This window comes from Balaenoptera ricei, chromosome 14 (genome assembly GCF_028023285.1).
Source record: "Balaenoptera ricei isolate mBalRic1 chromosome 14, mBalRic1.hap2, whole genome shotgun sequence".
Lineage (NCBI taxonomy): Eukaryota > Metazoa > Chordata > Mammalia > Artiodactyla > Balaenopteridae > Balaenoptera > Balaenoptera ricei.
The window spans coordinates 93,367,841-93,384,858 of NC_082652.1; the positions used below are offsets into that span (position 1 = coordinate 93,367,841).

Below are 17,018 nucleotides of genomic sequence, written 5' to 3' on the forward strand. Positions count from 1 at the left end.
CGGGAGGGCCAGGAGCTTTTCCGGCCCCGCCCCTCACGCTCCCGCCTGCAGCTGCTGACTCTGTCCCGGGCCTAGAACGGGGCCTGACGCAATTCACGGGGCACGATCGAGTCTGTGGATGAATTGTTCGTGATTGACGCTTATAATGTAAAACAGTTTACGTAAGGATCTCTCTGGACTGCAGGCCAGCAGCCGGCCGCTGATAGGGGCGGAGTGGGGGGGAAGGGGGGGGAGAGCCGGGCGGTGGAAGGGCTGGAGGGGGGCGCGGGGAGCCCGTCTGAGGAGCGCTAGCCTCTACGTGGAAACCCAGAGATTCGGTTTTCAAGAAAGCAGTTCATGAAAAAAGCCAAAAAGTGTCTCAACTATGTACCTTTTCAATGACAATGACTGGAGTTCAAGCGCTTCTTGGATTTTTCATGATTTTAAAATATCTTCTAAACATGAACAGTCAGAGCCTGACCGCGGGGTTCCGCCGGGGAGTTCAGGCATGTCTGTGCTACCGGTGTGTCTGCACGTGACGGGTGAGCCTGGGCTGGGCGCCGGGCCTGTGCTGCCCTGTGTGCTTCAGACTGTCTTCCCACGGGGGCAGTTCCTTGGGAATTTCACCCAAACGGTGGTCTCTCTCTCTCTCTCTCTCCAGACTTCTTTATCTTCGATACGGCTCCACGTTTTCCCGGTCATCCTCAAAGCACCACAGACGGCATCCCTCTGGTCACCCCCCTGCCTTCGAAATACATCCAGCTTAGGACAGCCGTACGGCAGTCAGAGCAATCCTTTACAAACACAGCCGGGAGTACAGGGCCCCGTGTTCCAAGCCCTCCAGCCCCTGCTCATCCCCGGAGCGAGGCCTGGAGTCCTCCCGGCGGCCACAGAGGCCCTGCCGGGGCCACCCCCCGCCGCCTTCCGCCCTGGTCCCCTACTGCTGTCCCTTCGGCTCGCTGTCAGGCCCTGTTCTGCTCCTTCTCGGAGTGTGAAGCTTGTGGCGGGGCAGAAATCAAGGCGGGGTTGAGGCGAGCACGCAGGGTGGAGCAGAGGTGACCGCGCCATCCTGCAGGCGCCAGGGATGCAAATGTCCCAAAGGGACCTGGAGTCAGGGCCGGGCGGGGTGGGCTGCAGGGAGGGTGGTATCCAGGGCCGCAAGCTCGGCTCGCCCTGGGGGCTGCCGTGCGTTCCCTTGGACAGAGGGGTCCAGCCCAAGAGGGCAGGAGGGAAAGGAGGACAAGCCTGTAGGGTTTGAAGGGGCTTGTGGGCCCAACAGGAACTCCTTCCAGACCCGTCCTGAGCACAAAGGAAGGACTGAAAACCCAAGAGGCGGGCCCAACCTTTCTCTCAGGAAGACCCCCGTCACGGGGGGCTGACGTGAGCACACAGGCCCCAGGTGGGCACGACGTGGACGGCCACCACAGCTCGGCCTGTCACCGCCTGGGCCCCGGCACGGCCAGCTCGCCTGCACCCACTCGGGGGTCCCCACGTGGAGCTTTGTCTCCGTCACAGCACGGCTGCGACACAACAGCAGATTCCCCAGGTCCAGCTGAGAGCATCTGCGGTCGGCCGGCTAAAGGCAGAAAGGGGGGCAGCTCGACGACGTGCTGTTTGGCACGATAAAGCAGAACGTTGCACGGCAACCCAACCTCTTCCTGATTCACATTAGTATCCCGGAATCACTCACATCTGGAACAAGCAAAGGTCACGTTTTCTGTCCTGAAATATCTCAAAGCGACACAGCAGACCTTTCAGTTTTAAAAAATGAAAGCCAGTAAACATCTTTGCATTCTGCCATAGAGGAGAATGGTAATGCATCTGTGCGTTCTTGGACACAATTAATATGAACACTTAGTTTTGTCCCAAATAAACTTGCTCAGCTGTAAACAAACAAACCGTCACAGAGATCAGACCAGATACCAAGCTCGTTGACTGGATGCTGTGGTAAATAAGACCAACAGAGCCCTGCAGATGTCAGATGGACGAAGACTGGCTTTGCATCTTTATTGAGGTATAAATTACATACCAAAGAGCACACCCATTTAAAGTGTACAGTTCAGTGGTTTTAATATATTCACAGAGCCATGCAGGCATCACCAGGATCTAATTTTGGAAGATTTTCTTCACCTCCAAAAGAAACCCCATGCACATTAGCAATTCTGCCCCTCACCCTACCCACACCCCCGCCCCAGGGACCACTAACCTACTTGCTGTCTCCATAGATTTGCTAATTCTGGACATTTCATGCAAATGGAATCATACAACATGTGGTCTAAGAAAGATGATTATTTTTTTATTGTGATTTTAATAGCTCTCTACCCATAATAAGAACTTGTTATACCGCAACTTAGATCGCTCCTCCAAACGACAAGCAATGGAAGAGAACCCAGTAAAGCTGTCAAGATGCCTGGACCTGAGGAGAGAGGAAGCTCCCATTGCTTCCTGGGCGATGCTCCCGGTCGCCTCGTCCACTGAGCGTGTTAGAACCCCAGTCGGGATTTCTGCAGTCGAGCACCACTCACTTGCTGAGGGCTGGCCCACATCGTCTTGCAAGGTCTGCGCGCGCACACGCCATACGCACACTTGAAGGTCCCGTTTTCCGCCACGTGGTGACCCTGCATCTACGAAAGGGCAGCGCCACGGGGAACTTACTGCATTGGTCTCACTTCCAGGACAGTCTGTCTCTTTTACGCATGGAGTCCAAGAAATCTTAACCAATCTTGGGGGGAAAAAAAATCAAGAAAATCACATGTTCTGACCAGCTTACAATTTTCCCAAGAGGTTAATTTTAATTAGCAATCTTTATTTTGTATGTATTTTGTTATCATCTCTCTCTTCTAGACTGACTGCGTTCTTCTAATATGTCCACGAAGGCAACGATTACCACTGATTATTCCGTATGTTCTCTGTTCTCACAGTAGACATTCAGAGCAGAAATTCCGCACAAAGGTAGTCTGACACACAATCGATTTATCGTCCACATGGAAAGTTATCATATTACAACAATAGTTAATTTCCTTGGTAATGTGTTTCCACAAGTACTCATACTGCTATTCTGTCTCTAAATCAATCAACCCACATCTGGACTCAGCTGCATAGAAAGTATACTAATTTGTCAATCGTCCAATTTGGAAAAAGTTCTTTTTTTTTTTTTTTAAAGAAAACATTTTGAAGCCTGTTGAATCCAAATTGTTGTGGGCAAGTGAAACAACAGCAGGTGGTGATGTGACAAACTGTGACACGCATACCTGAGTGTCTCTCTCACCCTGCGGATCACGGAGACCCTCCTGCCCTGGTGTCCCATCCAGGAGGTCACACGCCCACCACCCACTCATCAGTCCTCTTCGTCAGTCCAGTTTCCCGTGGTTCCCACCTGCGGATGGCTGGGCAAAGGTAGACTCAGCCTTGACCTCCCTCATTTCCCTGCTCTAAATAACATCCTAAATAACTACACATCAGGCCACTGCTACGTTTTCCAATGATAGTTTTTGGGTGAGGGGGGCAATTTTGCTTTTTGACAAATACAGAAAGAGAATAAGAGCCCCACCTTAAAATTACTGACTTTGTACCAGGACTAGGCCAAATGCTTAAAATACATGATCCCATGAACTTCTCATATAGCTTTGGTGGGGAAGATGCTGACTTCCTATCAGACAGACGAGGAGCCCAGGCTCAGGAAGGTCAGCGTGCTCAGGACACAGGGGCTGAGTTGGGGGGGGAGGGGGGAGTGGGTGGGGTGAAGCCCCCCAAGCCCACGCCCTCGACCACTTCATCATTCAGCCTCCGCAAGGAATGTGTGCTATTCTTGTGAGGGAAGGAAATTGTCCTTCTTTTCAAACTTTTTTTTAAGGAAAGCACTCACGAGTGCTTTTTTGGGTCTTTCTTCTAATTTTGTGCTTTTTTTCTCATTGAGTATATGGCTTTCAGAGGTGATTTGTGATACTGGTAGCACGTTTTATAAAGCTTCTTATGATTAAGTTCTAAACGCTGCCAAAGTAACACCTAGAAGTGGCTCCTGCCCTGCCCGGTCCTTGCTCTGTCCTGCAAGGGTGCAGAGCAAGTGCGCCTGCATTTGGGTCCACAGGGGCCGTTCCGGCCCACGGGATGGCAGACAAGAGGGGCACAGGGCACCCTGAACAGGGACGTAGGTGACTGGGCACCAAAGCTTCCGCTTTTATTCTAGAAAACAGTCGTAGACACGTGTCAGCAGGACCCACGTTTCTACCCATCGTCAAGACTTCCAGCCCTTTCTGTCTCAACTTACGCTAAGATGCTCCCAATATGAAATTTTCATGGAAACTGCCTTCAGCATAGTAAGTACAGGTCATTTATCTGATCAAAGAATGTCAACAGCAAGTACAGTGTCATTTGTGTGGTGACAAATTGTACCTGTGCTTCCAGGAAGAAGGGGACCCTGCTGGGCTCGGAGTGGAGGGAGCGGGTCTTGGGGAAGCACCCGTGTTCGGTGCAGGGCTCCCGGGAGCATCGCTCCATCCTTCCAGACATAGATGCAGATTATACCTAATAAAGTGATTGTCAGTAATTGCTGCTTCCCCTCTCCTGCGTGTTCGGCGAGTGCAGGATGCGAGAACAGGCCCTCGTGAAGGAGGTTCCCGGTAAGTTCTGAGCTTGCAGACGCCGGATGCAGCACTGCTAATTGCCACTGTCCTCAGACGTGTGGTGTCAGTTATGGAATGGGAGGTGCAGCTGAGGCAGAGGTCGGCTGGGCGGGGTGAGAAAGGCAGCCTTCCAGACACCCTCAAGATCTTCACAGCAGCCCTCACACGCTGGAGTCTCGCAGAAAGGGCGGGGACGCGCTCGCCTTCCCGCGACCATGGCTAGAAAACACAGGCGGCCTTGGGTTATGAAGGCGACGTCAGGTGTCTACAGTGTGTTGGGTACAACAGCTCATAATGAAGTGGGAGGGCCGTTCATTCCACAGAGTCTGTTGAGAGCCCAGCGGTGGAGGTTCCGTGACCGAGACGCCCATGGTGTAGCTGGTGACAAGCAGGAGATGACCGGGGCGGGGCAGGGGGGTAGTGGCCGCTGCAGGGGGGATTGCCACCCACCAGCCCAGGGCCAGGCGGGGAGCCTCGTCCTAGGAAAAAGGCCCACGTCGGGACACCAGCGGGCCGCTGGGGACGTGGACGGGGTGTGTCAGCCGTGGTGCACCCCAAGCCGCTCCCGTCACCTGGTCCTGCGGACAGCGCCCCTGCCCGGCCAGCTGTGGGAGGTGAGCCGAGATGGGCCTGGAGGAGGGGCTGGCTCGGGCATCTGGACGCCTGCACGTACCACTCCCAGGCCAGGCCCGATCCGGGGAGCGTCCACAGTGCATCTCTTCATCGAGCCTTCAGCCTGTTTTCCAGACGGGGACCCTGAACCTCGGGGACCTGACCGCCCGCCGGGGACCGTGGGGAAGGTGTGAGGATTTAGCTTCGCAAGGTGAGCGCTTGCAGGGATCCCACGGGGCAACGCGCTGGCCTAACCCCACTGTGCTGTGCACGTAAAAACCGACAAGGTGGTAGGTTTTACGTTGTGTGTTTTTGGCCTCAGTAGAAACCAGACGAGCAGGACTCACCCAGCGGGGGCTTCCCACGCGGCGCATGGTGTGCGCGACGGTGGCTTAGCCTCTGTCTCCCTCCTGTCCCCTACGACTTCCTGGAACCACAGGGCTGGGGGCCGGTTACTGTTTTATATAATAAAGTTTTATTAGAATCACATAGAGAGGTCATTGGCTAAATGAGCAGATATACACATCATTTGCAACAAGATTTAAAATAAAAAGGGACCCAGGTGAAAGGAAAATCAAAACAGAGTTGGTGTCGCTCAGAGAGTGTCTAGAAAGGAACTGGGAGGTCATGGAGGGTGACTTGTGCATGTCCCAGCCGAGGGGATCTGACCTGTTGACCTGATGAAGTCATCCAGAACCCCTGCCGGAAACGGGGTGTACTTATCAGACCCCCTATCCTAAAACAACTTGTGATTCCTTAAGGCCAAATATTTCCCGAGTCAAGTCAGGGTCAGGCACAATTCTCTCCAGGCAGCTGGTAACAACCTCGTGGCTTTTTGTCTTTCACAAGCCCATGACTCTTCCTCTTCCTTGAAACACTCTCGGGGTTACCCTGAATCTGCATCTCCCGAATTGCCATTATTAACATAACTAAGCCCTCTTGTGATGTGCAGCCCAATCCGGGGCAGCAAAGGCAAAGACAAAGACCTCCCATTCCTGCTTGCCCCCCGCCACCCCCCAGCCCCGTGGACACAAGATCCCCGCGCCGCTGGCCTCACCTCATCCGTTGACTCTGGGCCTGGAGAGGTGCCCGCTGACAACACAGGGCACAAATACCCCGAAGGAGCCCTCTTCTGTCTGACACTTCCCCGGCCTCCTGGGAGATGGGGTACGTCACCAAATGCCCCAAGGTCACGCGGACAAGGTAAGGACGCCGCCCCCCGCCCTGGGAGCGTTCAGGTCCCTGCGTTTGTCAATCGGAGGAGGTGGTCACGGGTGAGTCGTCCTGTGCTGGACGGGGCAGGAGTTGTGAGCTTGCGGGGAGAGGAAGGTGCCCGCACTCCGCCCCTGCCGCGTGTCTGATGTCTTGGTTTGTTGCTTGTTTTCTGTTTGGGGCTGGGAGTTATTAACGGTGCGGTATGATGCGGCTGGGGCAGGGGATCCTAAGTGTCCATCGATGGTGAATGGATAAAGAAAAGATGGTCTAACTCAACCTTCAAAAAGAAGGAAAGCCTGCCATTTGCAACAATGTGGAACGGCCTCCTTGAGGGTTGGTGCTAAGTGTGATACACCAGACGAAGGCAAACACTGCAGGGTCCTACCTAGCACCACCACCCTCGGACACGTGCCTTTATGAACACCTCCAGTTGGCCCTAAACCCAAAGGCTGAGCTGAGGTTAGAAGCCCTGGCAGCCAGGGGCAGGTAGAGCTTGGGTTTCCTTTACTTCAGTGGTGAGAGGCAGGCCATTTCTTCCTCCAGATCTCGCACAAATGGAAAGACCTGGCAATATCTACTGTAGCCCCTCTGCTATAAGGTAGAGTTACAAGACCCACTACCAGCCTTTTCTTCTCCCATTAGTCTAAGAAAAATCTAGAAGGTACATACACTTTAATCTCTTCCTCCACAGATATGTGTGTATATATAAATATACAGTAATTTCATTTTATATGATACTCTTAATGGAAGCACTATTTTTACAAAATGAGCAGACTGATTTCCATTTTTCCAAAATAAGATATTTTATACAAATCATATATATTATTCCATGTATATAGTCTGTATATAAAGTGTTATATACAGAATTCTCCATACAGAATTTTCTGAACATAAAATTATAATATGGTGGTACTTGGTATTATACCCTCTCTTCTGAATTTTCAAGAGAATTTTACATCATTATTGAGAACATCCTATACAGTATCTTGTGGGCTTCCACAGTTTGCAATAAATATGCTCAATATGAACAATTTCATTTTAAGAATTTTGAAGTGATTAGCTTCACCTGCCTGAAGTGGTAGAGACAAAAATGAAACTTCAACAAAAGAATAAACTTCTTCTAGAGCCACTTTTAGACTTTCCACTTCTGTCATTATTATTATTATCTGTTACTGAAGTATGGTTGATTTACAATATCGTGTTAGTTTCAGGTGTACAGTCCAGCAGTACAGTTTTATGTATATTGAGTATAGTCCCCTGTGCTATACACTAGGTCCTTGTTGGTTACCTATTTTATATACAGTATAGTAGTATGTATATGTTAATCCCAACCTCCTAATTTATCTCTCCCCCCCACCCCCCTTTCCCCTTTGGTGATCATAAGTTTGTTTTCCATGTCTGTGACTCTCTTTCTGTTTTGGAAATAAATTCATTTGTATCTTTTTTTTCTTTTTTTTAGATTCCACATATAAGCGATATCATATGATGTTTGTCTGGCTTACTTCACTTAGTATGATAATCTCTAGGTCCATCCATGTTGCTGCAAATGGCACTATTTTATTCCTTTTTATGGCTGAGTAATATTCTATTGTGTGTGTGTGTGTATATATATATATATATATATATATATATATATATATATATATATACACCACATCTTTATCCATTCATCTGTCAGTGGACATTTAGGTTGCTTCCATGTCTTAGCTATTGTAAATAATGCTGTAATGAACATTGGGGTGCATATATCTTTCCAAATTATGGTCTTCTCCAGATATATGCCCAAGAGTGTGATTGCAGGATCATACGGTAGCTCTATTTTTAGTTTTTTAAGGAACCTCCATACCGTTCTCCATATTGGCTGAACAATTACATTCCCACCAACAGTGTAGGAGGGTTCCCTTTTCTCCACACCCTCTTCAGCATTTGTTTTTTGTAGACTTTTTAATGATGGCCATTCTGACCCCTGTGAGGTGGTATCTCATTGTAGTTTTGATTTGCATTTCTCTAATAATTAGCAATTTTGAGCATCTTTCCATGTGACTTTTGGCCATCTGTATGTCTTCTTTGGAGAAATGTCTATTTAGATCTTCTGCCTATTTTTTTGATTGGGTTGTTCCACTTCTTATCATTATTGAGACTATGGTATTGTGCCTAGAAAGATTCTCAAGCATTAAAATGAAAGGTAGAAAGACCTTGTCAGCCACAGAGCTGTTGATACAGAACAGCCTTATTGATTCCAAATCCCAACCAACTGTAACGAGACTCCAAAGAGTAAAGCTTGTTTCCAGTTTATTTATTCTTTAGCTAATCCTTTGAAACTCTCCATGAGAAGCTATTAATTGCATTTTTTCCCATTTTGATAGAATAGTTGAAACATCTATGGTTCATTACAAAGCAGTAATTGAATGAGTAGTTTAAAGGAAACTATGAACCGTCTAAATACATTGATCTAAATGTACTTCAGCTGGATCCTAAACAGCCAGGAGTTCTTTTTCAAGTTATCGGTTTTCTAGGGTATGGCTGAAGTTTCAGGTGCCGAATAAATGCCAGGTATACACGCACCCACTCACACACATGCACGCACACATGCTCACACACACATTTTTGTGGTTGACTTAAATTCTTCCTTCAGAATATGAGAAGCTAGAATAAATGACTGCACAAAAATCTATTCGTTCTAAATTATGAACTAGCTATAATTAATGTGAGAGCATTGTGTGGTGAATTGAATAAAAACCTTATTCTGTTGGAGTTACATTTTTCTCCTTTATAAGAAATCAAGGCATCATAAATCTGGAGGGTACTTAATCTTTCCCCTTTAAAATATATTTCTATTCAAGGAATGAAACATGATGTTGGAAATCTTGTGTTTTGGTCCACGTTGGGATCTTCCGAATCCAGGTATATGTTAGAGGGGGTGGGAGTGAAGATTATTTTTGTTTAACTTCCCATCTTCCATCCCCTACCTGTACAGAGAAAGAATGCATTTCTCTAGAGGGAGAGTTCCATGAGAGCAAAGCAAAGAAAGTATCAGGAAGAAATCATAAATGCTAAAATTGGCCTATAAAAGATATATTTAAAGGCGGATTTTTTACAAGATTCTTATTTTATGGAAGTTTTTTTAAAAAAACTGTGCATTACGATAGCAGTCTTTGAACTTTTTTGCTCATTGACTCCCTAGAATTTTGTAGAAGTATGTATTCCTTCACACATTTTGTACTGATAGTTCAAAGCTTTCATTATAAGTGTAAACAGTTACAACTCATGCATTTTTGGCATTTAGTAAGTATTTACATTTAAAAAACAGAACTGTGACATCACTCTTTCAAATGTATCAAATGGCATTTAAATTCCATGATTCGATACCCAGTCATCCGTTTTTAAAAATACATAAGGAAGCTCTTCTTCAATATTTGAAAATTTGTCATTTTGCTAAAGTATAATTTTCGAGAGGTAAAACAACTCTCGTGCAGATACATAATAAAGATGGGCCAAAAATTTTATTCAACTTATTAAGAGGGAAGATACAGTCAGTCAGATACTGAGATCAGCTCAAAGAGTATTGCAGGACCGAGGTATTTAGAGGCGATTTAACATAGGAATGTTAGGGTAAGACTGCTGGGTTATACACAAAACTGGCTAACAGCCTATAGGACAATAAAGTATATCCTTCAGGGTTGTCAGTTGTTGAGAGTGGTGATCTAGCTGGACACTCAAGACCCACATGCTACTGTGGCAACAGGCACTGGCCACCAGCTTCATTCACCACAGGGGGAACCTGCAGGGACCGGGTGTGCAGGGGGCGCCGCCGGACGGAGGAGGGAAGGCGGGTCGGCCCCGCGCGGCGTCCAGGTTGCGCACTGCGCTAAGGAGGTGGCCGGGCTCCGGTGCGCTGGGGTCCCAGGGGTGTGCGGCAAGGCCCTCGGTGCCCTGCACCTGGCTCTCAGGGAAGTCCCCACGGGCGGGGCACACCGGCGGACCAACACCCGCCGCACTTCTTACTAGAAAGCGCTGCGGCTCATGCGCGCTCAGCACAGTCCGGCCAGCGGCGCATGCGCGCACGCACCCCGCCCTGCGCGATACTACGCGGCCGCCGCTCTTTCCCTCGCCGCGCGGTGACGTCACCGGTGGCCGACGCGCGGGGAGCCGGGCCTCCGAACGCCACCGCGTCCCACTCGCGCCCTCGCCGCAGGTAACGTCACCGGTCCCCGAAGCGCGGGGGGCGGGGTCTCGGGTGTCTCCGCCTCCCGCACCGCACCATCGCTGACGGTGTTGTCATCGGGCCCCGACACGTGGTGACGCCATCAGGCCTCGACGCACGGTGAAGGGGCAGGGCGCGCGGGCGGAGCCTCAGCGGGGTCGCAGCTGAGAGGAGAGGGCGGGGAAAGGCGGCGAACAGAGGGGGATCCAGGAGGGGCGGGAAGGTGGCGGCCAGAACATGGCGGAACAGATCCCTCTGTGCCCGGTGCGCAGCGCGGCGGCCGCGGCCAACTGCAAACGCGCGGCCTACTTCAGCGCGGCGGGGCCCGGGCCGGGGGCCGAGCGGCCCAGCAGGTAACGGCGGTGCCGCCCCACCCTTCCGCCCAGGCGCCCCTCCCCGCCCGGCCCGGTGGGGTCCGCCCAGGGCGGCCGGCTCCGGAGCCCCGCGGGTGCGCCTGAGCCGGGGAGGGCGTCCACGCTCCGGGAGGGGCCCGGGCGCTGCTACGACCCTGGTGCGCGCCGGCGCCGGGCTGAGCGCAGAGGAGGAAGAGCCTCGGGCTCGGGGGGCTGCTCCCTCAAGTAGCACGGGCACCGCAGGTCCCACGGCACCCATCACGCAGTTGTTAGTTTCCGAGACCCGTACTGTGTCACCGGAGAAATCGCGAAGATGGCAGATACAACTTCCAGTCAGTTTTAGAAATACAAACCTTGTTGGGAATCACTTTCACAAGTGTAAACAGCAAGTGAAGACATTTCAGTTTGTTTACTAAGTGCATGTTTTACTTGAACGTGTACATACAAAGTACTTTGTGTTGACAAGAATTTTTGCTCTTAAGAATGGGAAACGGAGATTCAGAAAGGTTAAATTGTTACAGTTACTAAGTGGTAGAATTAAACAGTGAAGACCTTTGATTTTTAAATGGAAGTCTCATACCCTAGTTGGTTTTAGTTCGTAGCTTATTTCTTACCCAAAGGGAAGAATACTACACTTATAAATGATAGAGTGGTTAGAAAAAGAAACTCATAGGAAGGGGAGATAATGCCTTTCAGAGTTGTTAAAATTTTATTCCTGAGCAATTGTAGAAGCAATCAGCCTTTAGTACATAGAGGGAAAAAGTACAGGTTTCAATAGCCAGTTGCTTCAGGATTCCAATTTTAGAATAGTTTTTGGTTTGGGCTATTTGAGAGGCTGTAACATGTAGTCAAAAGAATACATATTATACTGTTACAGAGCTGAATTGAATCTTGGTTCATTTCCGTATTAGTTAGCTGTTTGATCTTAGGTAACCATAAGCCCTAATTTCCTCTGCTTTACAGAGGCGGGGGGCAGTATTTTTCCTCATAGAATTGTTGAGGGTTACAGGAGAAGCTAGTAAGGTGCCCATTTTTAGTGTCTGGCCCTGAAGTGGAGAAGTATCGTTTTCTTTCTTCCCTGATATTACCTGGAAGAGTAATTGCTTAGGTAATCTTCTAAGTGGTTGATTTTAGGAGATATTATTTGAAAACGTGCCACCTATTTCACAATAGGTTTCCATCAAAGTTCGCATCTGTGAGTTTTTGCCTTATATATTTTAAGGCTCAGTCATTTGGTAAATATATATTTAGGATCTCTGGGTCTTCAGGGTGGAAACTTATTTTATTGTCAGGAAATATTTCTCTTTTTGTCTCTGGCAATTTTTTTTTTTACTCTGGAGTCTACTTTAGTAGACTGGTGTAGCCACATCTGCTTTTTGTGGATAAATGTTTGCATGGTGTTAGCATTCAACCTATCTAAGTTGTTGAAGTGAGTTTCTGTTGGATCATGTTTCTCCATTATTCAATCCGTCAATCTCTGTCTTTTGATTGGTATATTTAGGCCATTACATTTCAGGTAATTATTGATACATTAGAGTTTTTTATTAAGTTTTTTTTTTTTTTTTTGATGTGGACCATTTTTAAAGTCTTTACTGAATTTGTTACAATATTGCTTCTGTTTTATGTTTCGGTTTTTCGGCCCTGAGGCATGTCGGATCTTGGCTCCTGACCAGAGATTGAGGCCGTACCCCCTGCATTGGAAGGCAAAGTCTTAACCACTGGACCACCAAGGAAGCAAGGAAGTCCCTGATACATTAGAGTTTAAGTGTGCCACTTTATTAATCTGTTTTGTGTTTCTTCGGATTCTCATTCTTCTGTTTCTCTTCTTACTTTCCTTTTACTTGAACGCTCTTTTGATGTCGCTACAGTGTTTTTTGGTGTAGGTCTTTGTATAGTTTTTGTAGCGTTTGCTCTGGGTATTACAGTGTATGTGTGTGACTTACCACCGTAGTGTATTGGTATCAGTATTTTACTATGTGGAAACCTCATTTTGGTTCCTTTACCTCCCTTCTCCCCACTGCAATTTAAATATCATGTCCTGAGTATCAGATGGTGTTATACTCTTTGTTTAAATCATCAAATATGGTTTATAAAACTTGTGATGATAAGGATAGGTTATTGTATTTACCCATATTTTTGCTCTTTTTGTTCTTCCTTCCTGATGTTCCAGGATTCTCTTTTTTTATTTCCTTTCTATTTCAAGACCTTCCTATAGCCCGTCTTGAGATTTCATCTTAGAATGTCTTTATTTCTCCTTTATTCCTGAAAGGTAGTTTTATTGGGTATAGAATTCCTGGTTGACACTTCTTTTCTTTGTACTTGGAAACTATTGTTCCACTTCCTTCCAGCCTTCATAGTTTCTGATTAGAAGTCCACTGTCATTCAAATTGGTGTTCCCCATAGGTAACGCATCATTTATGTCTGGCTGCTTTCATGTTTTGATGTATGTTGGTATGATTTCTTTGGGTTTAACTAGTTTGGTAGTCACTGAGCTTCTTGAGTCTGTTGTATTTTGTTTCCCCAAATTTAGGGAGTTTTTAGCCATTATTTCTTCAAGTCCTCTTTCATTTCCACCCCTTTCTCCTCTTCTTTCTGGACTCCAGTGATACAAATGCTGGATCTTTTGTTAGTTTTACGTAATTCCTTTAGGCTCTTTTTTCCCCCAGTTTCTTTTCTCTGTGTTGTTCAGGCTGTGTAAATTCTATTTACTTGTTCTCAAGTTCCCTAATTCTGTCCTCTGTCATTTTCACTCTACTGTAGATCCCATCCAGTGAAGTTTTGTTTCTACTATTGTATTTTTAAGTTTTATAATTTTTCTTTGTTTCAAGAGAATTTGAAATTGATTGTTGAAGCATATTTATGTTCGGTGCTTGAAATGCTTGGTACATAATTCCAGTATCTGAGTTAATCTTAGTTTTGGTGTCACTTGATTGTCTTTTCTAATTCACACTGTCAGTGTTTTGGTTCTTTGTATGATGAATGGTTTTTGATTGTTTCCTGGATATTTCGTCTATTATATTGGGAGAATGTGGGCCGTATTTATATCTTTTATTTTAGCAGATGATCACCCTGTTTAGATTTAGCACATAGGTCCTGGCCTACCTTTGTCGGCTATGGTTCCAATGACAGTTTAATTCTCAGGGTTGTGATTTTTGGTGTGCTTGGTTTATGTGGTGCTACTGGAGCTCGTACTTGTCTCTGCTTATGCTGCTGAGGAAAAGAAGGGATTTCCCTAGGCCCAGTGTCTTTTGGTGAGAGGTGGTGGTGTCATCCCATGTGGATGGCGAGGCTGTGTTGGCTGGGCAGTGGCTGTGGACGTACCCTCTCCATACGTGCCCACTGACTTCCCTGGTGTGTCTTGGTAGGAGAGGAGACTCAGCACCACTGTGGCCAGGAGGCTTTCTGTGCCCAAATCCTTTTTGCTGCTGCCCCTGGCTGCTCTGGGATCTTGGAGAAGAGGAGAGGCCATGGATAGAAGCCATTTCCTGAGCTGGCTGCTTCAGTCGTGGGGTTGCACTTGTTGGTGCTGCTGACCGCCCCCCACCCTGCTGAGAAGAGGGGTGCCTCAGGCTCATGGGGACACGGAGGCTTCCTGAGGCCTCTAACCTCTTGTTGTGGCAGGGGCCCTAACTGGTGCCACCTGGATGCCCTCGTGTCTCTGGGTGGGATAGGGGAGTCTCAGGCCCGTGGGAAAGGATGCCAATTCCCATGGCTACTTGTCAATCTTATCTTGCTGGTGGTGGTGGACTCTTGTTCTGCCAGGGGAGTAATGGCCTTCCTGGGCTGCCTTTTCTTGCTAGGTTGGGAGTTAGGCAATGCTGGGCCTGTGTCCTTCCTTTTGTCTGGTGGGGGCGTGTAAGACGTCCTGCCACTGTGTTCCTCCAGTTCTGCATCCCAGATCAGCCCAGCTCTCTTCCTCTCACTGCTGCCTTCTTCCTACCTTCCAGAGCTCTCCTGTGGTTGGCTCTTGCTTTATTTCCGAGGTTTATAGTCGTACTTAGGTGAGAGGAGCAGGGAGAAATGGATTGTGGCTGGAAGTTGTGCTTCTACATTATTTTGTGAAGTTTGGCTTTGGTTGTATTTTATCATGGTAACATTTACGTATAGTTTAAAAAGTTAATTGGTGGTAAAAGGCTTATGATAAGATACTGTGGCTCTCTACCCCTCTTCTTCATTCTCCCTTATCCCAGCCTCTCATCCCACAGGCAGTTACTTTGGACCCTTCTAGCTGTTTCTTCTGGCATTTACACATCTCCATTATTTCAGTGGCGTTATTCCTGACTTTGTCAGCATCTGAAACGACTACTTCTAAAGGCTTCCTTGATCTCAACCCCAGCCAGGATAAAATGGCATGCTCCTGCCAGGCTCCTGTAGGGCTCTGTTTCCCCTCATACCACAGATTGCACTTGACTATAACTGCTTCTCTTCTCGTTAGACTTTAAATTCCATGAATAGAGTGGCAGTGATGGTCAGATTTTACCCCTGTTACCTGGCCCCACGAGATGAGTAGGAAAATGTTCCCTTCTCTTTTACTTTCTGGCCCCGTGAGATGCATAGGGAAATGTTCCCTTCTCTTTTACTTTCTGGAAGACATTGTGTAAAGTTGGTGTTACTTCTTTAAATGTTTGCTATTTTCCAGTGAAACCATCTGGACGTGGAGATTTCTTTTTAGGGTGTTTTAATTTAAAATTCAGTTTCTTTAATAGTTATTGAGCTATTCAAATGATCTATTTCATATTTGGTGAGTTTTCATAGTTTGTGCCCCATGACCAATTGGTTTGTTTCAGGTAAGTTGCTGTATTTATGTGTGTAGAGTTGTTTGTAGTAGTCCTGTATTTCCCTTTTGATGTTGTTTCATTCAGGTGTTGGTGGTTTGTGCCTTCACTTCTATTTGTTGGTCATTCTTGCTAGAGGTTTGATCTTTTCAAAGATCCATCTTTATTTTACTTATTTTTTCTATCGTTTTCTTTTTTTCAACTTCATTAATTTCTGCTCTTTATTTTTTCCTTCCTTTGCTTACATTAGGTTTATTTTTCTCTTCTTTTCATTTCTTAAGGTAAGAGCTTGGATTATTGATTAGAGACTTCTTTTTTAGTGTAAACGTTTAGTGCTGTAAATTTCCCTCTTGGTACTGACTTATCTGTGTCCAACAAATTCTGGTATTTTGATTTTCTCTGAGACATCCTCTCTGACCCATGGATTATTTAGAAGTGTGTTTGGAAAATTTACTGTTATCTTCCTGTTACTAATATCTAGTGTGATTCCTTTGTGATCAAAGAACACACTTTGTGTGATTTCAGTTATTCTAAGTTTGATGCAGTTTGTGACTGAGGATATGGTCTGCATTGGTAAGAATTCCTGGGGCTCTTGAAAAGAAAGTGTATGGTGCTGTTGTTGGGTGAAATGTTCTGAAATGTGATTAGCTCTCGTTAGTTAATGGTGTTGAGTTCTTCTCTCCTTGCTGGTTTACTGTCTAGTTGCTGTATGGGTTGTTGAGGGTGGATAGTTGAAGTCTCTTGAGTGTAATCATGGACTTGTCTATTCTTCTTTCAGTTTCATCAGTTTTTGCTTCACATATTTTGCAGGTCTGTTGTTCGGTGCATTTGCGTTTGGGATTGCTTTGTGTTCTTGATGGACTGACACTTTTATCCTTACGTAATTTCCCTGTCTGTCTCTAGTAATTTTATTGCTCTGAAGTTTACTTTAACTGACATTAATATAGCCACTTCTGCTTTCTTTTGATTTATGTTGGCCTAGTGTATAATTTTCCATCCTTTTAAATTCAACCTACTTATATTTAAAGTGAGTTTCTTTTAGTCTGTATATGGTTGGTTTATATTTTTTATCCACTCTGCTGATCTGTGTCTTAGAGTTGATGTATTTAGAACATTTACATTCATTGTAGTGATGGTTAGTTAGTGCTTACATCTGCCATTTTACTTTTTGTTTTCTGTGTTTTTTGTTTCTCTGTTTTCTTTTTCCTGCTTTCTTGTGGGTTACTTTGAACACTTTTTAGAATTCCATTTTGATTTA

The 17,018-nt window shown here is 46.6% G+C and overlaps 1 protein-coding gene across 12 annotated transcripts in view; it reads left to right on the plus strand.

Moving 5' to 3' along the window:
• Positions 1-17,018, plus strand: part of ATP9B (ATPase phospholipid transporting 9B (putative)) — a 258,697-nt gene that overhangs the window by 20,912 nt on the left and 220,767 nt on the right. For 3 of the 12 annotated variants that reach the window (XM_059895068.1, XM_059895080.1, XM_059895075.1), the window contains exon 1: positions 10,834-10,985. The exons of 2 other annotated variants lie outside the window; for them this stretch is intronic. In XM_059895068.1, coding sequence (XP_059751051.1) covers positions 10,870-10,985 — 116 coding nt within the window. In that variant the 5' untranslated portion in view covers positions 10,834-10,869. Of the gene's footprint in view, positions 1-10,551; positions 10,624-10,669; positions 10,753-10,833; positions 10,986-12,614; positions 12,751-17,018 lie in introns of those variants that run through there. 7 more of the 12 variants (XM_059895069.1, XM_059895071.1, XM_059895072.1 and 4 more) reach the window with 5 other exon arrangements.